The following is a 7,778-nucleotide window of genomic DNA, read 5'->3' on the forward strand; positions in this document are numbered from 1 at the left end:
GGAATAAAGCGATAACAAGCATTCATTGAAAGTTTCCACTCATCACTTGCGAAAACGGGTGAAAATTAAGGAAAATTGCGGATAATTTCAAGTCGACTTGAAATAGTTTTAAAGCACACTACGCACTGTGAAGGGTAAGTGTTCGCTGCAACAGGTGAATGCAGTTTCGCGATAAAATTGATTTTATAAGAATATAAAGAGTGGGGTTGCGAAAAGTCATGGCGGTGTGTCGGGCGGCTGGTTGAATGCTCAATTCCCAGATATCGTCTGATTCATCGTCGTCCTAATTCAATATAAAGAGTGCCCATAGAAGGAGTTACAAACGTAAAATTATCATATTATTGCATTTGCAATTAATGTGTATTTGTCTATTACATATGAAGATGGATACAGGCACGGTGGTGTATGTGGGTGTGTGTGCATGTGTAACTATGTGTGTATGTGTGTAGAGATGGCCTCGAACAAACGTGCCGTGCTACCCTTTAAGAGGGCATTCAACTTGTAGGTGCAATCAGAGCCCAGATAATTTATGGAATATTGGTGTCCGTGGACAGCAAGTGATTAGAGAACTCCACTTAATCTCTGTATTTACTTACCCGACAGCAACTATATAAATACATATATTGAAGATAGGACACAGGAAAAGGAAAAGACAGCAAAATGACGTGGGAACCACAGGCAGAAGGTCTCCAACAGATCATTGCGATTTTAAAGGAGTCTCAGTCACCAGACACAGCTACTCAAATGGCTGTGCAAATGGTAAGTGTAAATAAACAGAATTTTATATATGTGGTAATTTAAACTTCTCGTTTTTCCCCACTCTAGAAACTGGAGGAATTTAATCGATACCCAGACTTCAACAACTATTTGATCTACGTGCTGACTAAACTGAAAACAGAAGACGAGCCCACACGTTCATTAAGCGGTCTCATATTAAAAAATAACATACGTATGCATGGTAGCAGTTTGCAACCGGAGATTGTTGAATATATAAAGCACGAGTGTCTACAGGCGTTAGGCGATGCCTCTCCTTTGATCCGAGCAACTGTGGGCATATTAATCACAACTATTGCCAGCAATGGCGGCCTTCACAATTGGCCACAATTATTACCATCGTTGTGTGACATGCTTGATGCCCAGGACTTTAATGTCTGTGAGGGTGCGTTTAGTGCATTGCAAAAAATCTGCGAGGATTCGGCCGAAATCCTCGATTCAGCGGCACTTAACAGACCGTTGAACGTGATGATACCTAAATTCTTGCAATACTTTAAGCACAGCAGCCCCAAAATCCGCTCCCATGCCATCGCCTGCATCAATCAGTTCATTATTAATCGCTCACAGGCGTTGATGCTTCACATAGATACGTTCATTGAGAATTTATTTAACTTGTCATCTGACGAAGATCACGAGGTGCGCAAAAATGTTTGCCATGGCTTGGTCATGTTGCTCGAGGTGCGAATGGACAGACTTATGCCGCATATGTCGCAAATCATTGAGGTGGGTTGTTTAATTTCATTGCATTTTATAATACATTAACAATTTATTGTTATTTTTCTGTAGTATATGCTGCTACGAACACAGGATTCAGACGAAGGCGTTGCGCTGGAGGCCTCTGAGTTTTGGCTTTCGTTGGCGGAACAAAGCATTTGCAAAGATGTGCTTGCGCCATATTTGCCCCAATTAGCGCCTGTGTTGGTGCGCGGCATGAGATATTCCGAGATTGATATAATACTCTTGAAGGGAAATGTGGAGGAGGACGATATGGTGCCAGATCGCGAGGAGGACATACGTCCACGTTTTCACAAATCGCGCACACATACTGTGAAGTCGGGCGACACCAGCCAAGCGGCCGGCGATGACGAGGATGAGGATTTCGATGATGGTCTGGACGATGATAGTTCGCTATCTGAATGGAATTTACGCAAATGTAGTGCTGCCGCTTTGGATGTGTTGGCTAATGTATTCCATGAGGATTGCTTGCCAATTGTGTTGCCTATATTGAAGGACACGCTGTTCCATCAAGAATGGGTGATTAAGGAGAGTGGTGTACTTGCGTTAGGTGCCATTGCCGAGGGCTGCATGCAGGGCATGATTCAACATTTGCCGGAATTGATACCATATTTGATTAGTTGCCTATCGGACAAAAAAGCGCTGGTACGCTCGATCACTTGTTGGACGCTTTCTCGCTACGCCAATTGGGTGGTCAATCAGCCGCATGATCAATACTTGAAGCCACTGATGGAGGAGATGCTGAAACGCATTCTGGACTCGAATAAGCGAGTGCAGGAGGCTGCCTGCTCCTCATTTGCAACGCTCGAAGAAGAAGCTTGTACCGAGCTGGTACCATACTTGGAGTACATATTAAAGACACTGGTGTTTGCCTTCTCGAAGTATCAGCATAAGAATCTATTGATTTTGTACGATGCTGTGGGCACGCTTGCTGATTCTGTGGGCCATCATTTAAACAAGCCGCAGTACATTGACATTTTGATGCCACCGCTTATTGATAAATGGAACTTGCTTAAAGACGATGACAAAGATTTGTTCCCTCTATTGGAATGTCTGTCTAGCATTGCCACTGCCCTGCAGTCGGGCTTTCTTCCCTATTGTGACCCAGTCTATAGAAGATGTATATCGTTAATAGAGCAAACAATTAATCAGGAAATGGTAAGTGCTATATTAGCATATTGAATTGCGAAATAACAATGTGATTTCGTTGTAGTTGTGCAAACAAAACCAGACGTTCGAGCACCCGGACAAGGAGCGCATGATTGTCGCATTAGACTTGCTGTCTGGTTTAGCTGAGGGCTTGGATCGCCATATCGAAACCTTGGTGGCAAACAGCAACATCATGCATTTGCTCTATCAGTGCATGCAGGATGTGCAGACCGAGGTATGGCAACATATTGTAGCTTAAAACTTTGATAATGTTAATAAATTTGTTTATTGTTGGTTCTTAATAGGTGCGCCAATCTTCCTTTGCGCTGCTTGGAGACCTGACCAAGGCTTGCTTCCCACATGTGCATCCCTTTATGGGCGAATTCTTTCCCATACTAGGTCAGAACTTGAATCCAGATATAATTTCGGTTTGCAATAATGCCACATGGGCCATTGGTGAAATCTGTATGAAATTGGGTTCGTATCTGTTGTAGTATGATACTTGAGGAATATGTTTACTTATTAAATGTTTGATTAAAATTTATTTAGGTGAGGAAACTAAGCAGTATATACATCTGGTACTTAACGACCTGTTTATCATCATTAATCGGCCCAATACACCAAAAACCCTTTTGGAGAACACAGGTGAGCGATTAAATAATTTGGCATATTAATAATAGCAATCAATGTTTTCATAAGCTGTCTCTCGAATATGTGTACATTTGTATATACGTACATACATACGTATAAATACCATATAGATGTATGTGAAAGCGCGATAATTATGTTTACTCCTCTCAATATCTATACTTGTTTATTTAACCGTGTCAATCAGAGTGCATTGTTTTATGTTATTGCTGCAAGGTGTCGATCGCCAGTCGACGATTGCAGCAAGAATCAACAATCATGTACAAATACATACACATTTACATATATAGATAGTTAGCTTGCCGTAAATAAGTGTATGCTAAATTCGTTGTATGCAATTAATCCAATTGAATCAATCAATCAAACAAAGCAACAATATGTGTAATATAATTTATTAAGTTGATTTATTTATATTTTTCTGTTTTTTTAGCAATAACAATCGGTCGTCTAGGTTATGTGTGCCCAGTTGAAGTGGCTCCTTATTTGCCCGATTTTGTACGACAGTGGTGTGTAACACAATTTAAACTAGTTTTATTATTTTCTTACCCCATTTATCCTTTTTATTAAACTGACTGAAACGTTAAATTTTGCTTACACTCAAAACTACATACATTATTTCCTTACTTCCTCACAACTGATGCATTTTCTTTAACACAGTTTTATATTTGCGTATTCTTTTTTCTCAACATTTTTTTTTCGCTACATTTCAATGTTTGCCTTTTGAAATGGTATCTGGGGATATTTGTTAATATTTATGATTTGTCAAAAAACAGGTGCACATCGTTGCGTCACATACGAGACAATGACGAGAAAGACTCCGCTTTTCGTGGCATGTGCCACATGATAACTGTAAATCCGGCTGGCGTGGTGCCCGACTTTATATTCTTCTGCGATGCGATTGCCTCATGGGTGAACCCCCCACAAGACCTGCATCAGATGATACAGAAGGTTAGTGTGGAACTCAGATGAAATGGTTTTAAATTTATTGCTAATATAACATATTTTCATACAGATTCTCCATGGCTTCAAAACGCAAGTGGGTGAGGAGAATTGGCGCCGATTTGTTGAACAATTTCCGCCGAATTTAGCTGAACGATTGGTTGCTATGTACAACATTTAGAGCATACAGAGCACAGCAATCAAAATACCAGATCAGCCACTATTAAATCACTTTACTTAACCAGACAATTACAAATATGCAAGTAAGCGTATCTTCATTAACTTAAGTAGAAACGCAGAGATGTTTAAATAATGAGGTTCGATTGAATTCGAATGATACGATCATATTTGAATTTAAGCTTCTAAAGTAAACAAAAAATGTCGGTAATAATATAATGAACAAACCCTTACTCCCAAACTCTCACACACAACACATACCCATACACACACGCACATAAAAATATCTATAAACTACTCTCCATTACATAAATATCGATAAACGATGACCAGATACAAAGTTATATATTCGTTCATATTAAAGGGAAAGCAAGATAATGGATTTACTAGATTCGTGGCTTTGATTTTGTAATAGGGCCATTTGTCCAATACTTGTCTGACTGCTTCCAACTATATAGATACACACATATGTATTTATCAGAAAATATAGACAGGCACTTGTAGGTAGGTGTATAGGGTCTTACGCTCTATATGTTGAATATATAAAATCTTATGTCTTTTTCTTTGTGTATGCAGAAAGTATTTCTTGTAGTTGAGCTCATCTAACCCTAACGGCAATAAATTCAAATCTGTGTGTTCCGGCCGTACTTAACCGGGTTCTTAGTGCTACCTTACTAACAAAAAAAAAAAAGAAAAAAAAAACAGTAACTATCAATATACTTAGTCTCATACACGCATAAAGGGTTTTATAAATCAAATGTCTATGTCTAATCGTATTCCAACCAGCTACCAACCGATTCAGTTGAACTTGTTGAATTAGCAGTGCTTATTAAATAGGATACATACAGACCTAGTTGAATAAAAAACAAATCAAACCATTTTTCATTATGCATGCTGTAAAGTTAGAATCATTGTAAACATTAAAAAGGAGAAAACGTTATGAAAAATCGCCAAACAAAATGATATTGCGGTTCGTGTCGCGTATAATTAATTATAATAAAATATGAAAAAAAGGGAAATCAACGATTTAAAAAGAAAGCATTGGGCTACTTGTGAAATAAATCAAATCAAAATGAAATCAATCTCTAAAGAATTTTATCAAAAAGTTACAAATATATATCTATAAAGACTGATGTAAAACAAAAACTCCGTTCAAATCCATAGACATGCATAGATATTATTTACTTTTGGTTGTTTTTTGTGACTACAAATTGAATTATCTATATCTTTTCACAAATAACCCAATAACTTTCTTATATAACTGTCGTCGTTGTCGTCGTCGCGTTTCGGGTTCCTACGGTCTCGCGTTCGCGTTTAATCGTCGCTCGTTCGTTCGTTCGCTCGCGTCGGATATAAAATCTAATAAATGAAAAAACAAATAATATTTAAATAATAAAAATAAGTCCAACTGTTACTGATACAAATTTACTTATATACGATATGATATTCATATGCGCTATACAAATTAGATGAGTTTATTTTTTCGTTTTTAAATTACAAAAAGAAAAACAACTATTTGAGATTAGAATTCCGTTGGTTATGAATATGATGATCTTTAATTTTGTGCGATCCTTAAAGACCAATGGCTGATCACTTTTTAAAGTATTATTGTATAATTTGTATAGGAACACATGTTATTCATTTTAAAACTTTGCTATTATTTGTATAGGATGGTTTTTGCGTAATACATAATAATTTATGATGATTGTACAGAAATAAATTTAACAATTAGGTATAAAGTTTACTACTAAATGGGAAACAAAAGTCTTTGAAATCGTCGCGGAACAAACAACCACTCACTCAAAACTATAAGTACATATGTATGTATATGTAAAATCTAAGTAATAGTATTAATTATGCAAACTGTGTTTTTGTTTGTCTTTCATTTTTTCCGAAATGGGGGAACGTGTGATAATAAAGTAACTTCGGGTTCGTTCGTTCGCGTCGCGTTATACTAAAAACTAACAAATGAAGGGATTCTCGCCCCCAGGTCCCATATAATAACAATTATAAACTAAATATAATCAAATGAAATTAAATTAAAAAAATTGATTAAAATATAAATCGTGATTTCGTTGTACCTTAAACTGAATTCATCGCGGAATTCGGTCGCGTTCGCGTGCGTTTGTATCTCTCTCGGGTGATCTTAGTGATTAACGTTTAAGCAGTAAAGAAGCAACAAATAACTAAAAGGTGTGTTTAAACACTCATACCCACACACACATATATATATTTCTAGTTTACGAGAATAGGTTTTTGTTTTATGATCGTTTATAATCTTCATAACAAACATTGTAAGATTAAAAGTGTTAGGCCAAGATTAGGAAAAAGAATTAATAAAGTTATAGGAAGGAAGGAAGACAGATCAAGATTATTTAAATATAAATATAAAACAAAAATACACATATATTTTTTTTAAACACTAGTGTTGATGTAATTAAAAGCAGAACATTACTTTTTACTAACGAACTGTTTTTGTGTACACCATTAAAATTGATTTATTTTTTTGAAAAAGTAATGAAGTATAAAAATTATGTATTGTACTTGTATATTTTGGCATTCATTTTTAGTGAGAGTACGCCAATGTCTGCATACACACATACAAATACAACATTTATTGGAACTAACAAACAAACAAACAAACAAACACACACACACACACATAAATACACACAAACATACATAAGCCACGTAGACAAACTCTTGTAGATGCTTAGCACATCATAAGAGAACTCCTATAATCGATTTCAATTTAAATTCGCCACAAAGTCAGCTAATATACAAAATGTTACTTTATCTTCTGCGAATATCTGTTTAAATTGAATTTATGCATAACCTAACTTACCTATAGTATATTCATATACACAGAAGCATGTAATTAAATACGATAGATCCAAGCAAATCCTATATACATACATACATATATATATATATAAACAAAAATTTGAGCGCATGCATATGGGTCTAGTGTCGGAAATAATTCCAGCTTAAAGTTGGATGCACTTTAGAGAGGTTCTTAATGAACTTTCAAGCATATGCCAGCGCTTTTAACTTTCGTCTATAGAAGATATTTGTGTAAACTAAATGGAAAGTTAATAAAATAAATAGAAATAAATGTGTATAACAAATTACATGAAGTCTATTTTCATTTCTTGTGTAATATAAGGTGCGTTCCAAAGTAAACAGGACTAAGAGGAGCAAACAAATAGTTATCTTTAAATTTTTCCGAAAATGTGAAAGACATACGATTCTAAATCAGGCGAATCCGAGTATGGTTGATGGTTGATCCAAAAGTTTTGTTTAAAATTGACAACCCTTAAGAATATTTCAAGAGCTTCTTCATGCGGGATTTCATT

The 7,778-nt window shown here is 36.1% G+C and overlaps 1 protein-coding gene across 2 annotated transcripts; it reads left to right on the top strand.

The window, feature by feature from the left end:
- Positions 1–9: 9 nt before the first annotated feature.
- LOC115632297 (transportin-1-like) lies at positions 10–7,553 on the top strand. 2 transcript variants are annotated; one of them, XM_030529392.1, is made up of 10 exons: positions 10–134; positions 604–759; positions 826–1,497; positions 1,561–2,667; positions 2,723–2,893; positions 2,964–3,135; positions 3,208–3,303; positions 3,737–3,812; positions 4,080–4,254; positions 4,319–7,553. In XM_030529392.1, the coding sequence occupies exons 2-10, from the start codon at positions 661–663 to the stop codon at positions 4,424–4,426; spliced, it is 2,676 nt and encodes an 891-aa protein (XP_030385252.1). In that variant the 5' UTR covers positions 10–134; positions 604–660; the 3' UTR covers positions 4,427–7,553. The 2 variants fall into 2 exon arrangements, with proteins under 2 accessions (XP_030385252.1, XP_030385251.1); XM_030529391.1 differs by having other exon boundaries at positions 27–134; positions 630–759; positions 4,319–4,461.
- The last annotated feature ends 225 nt before the right edge of the window (positions 7,554–7,778 follow it).

Source organism: Scaptodrosophila lebanonensis, unplaced genomic scaffold, assembly GCF_003285725.1.
Source record: "Scaptodrosophila lebanonensis strain 11010-0011.00,11010-0021.00 unplaced genomic scaffold, SlebRS2 tig00001415-arrow-pilon, whole genome shotgun sequence".
Classification (NCBI taxonomy): Eukaryota; Metazoa; Arthropoda; class Insecta; order Diptera; family Drosophilidae; genus Scaptodrosophila; species Scaptodrosophila lebanonensis.

Bases quoted from the DNA above. Each gene is read 5' to 3' on its own strand.
- LOC115632297 (XM_030529392.1), top strand. From the start codon at position 661: ATGACGTGGGAACCACAGGCAGAAGGTCTCCAACAGATCATTGCGATT. The intron at 2,894-2,963 runs GTATGGCAACAT...GGTTCTTAATAG, and splicing joins TGCAGGATGTGCAGACCGAG to GTGCGCCAATCTTCCTTTGC. The intron at 3,813-4,079 runs GTGTGTAACACA...GTCAAAAAACAG, and splicing joins CCCGATTTTGTACGACAGTG to GTGCACATCGTTGCGTCACA.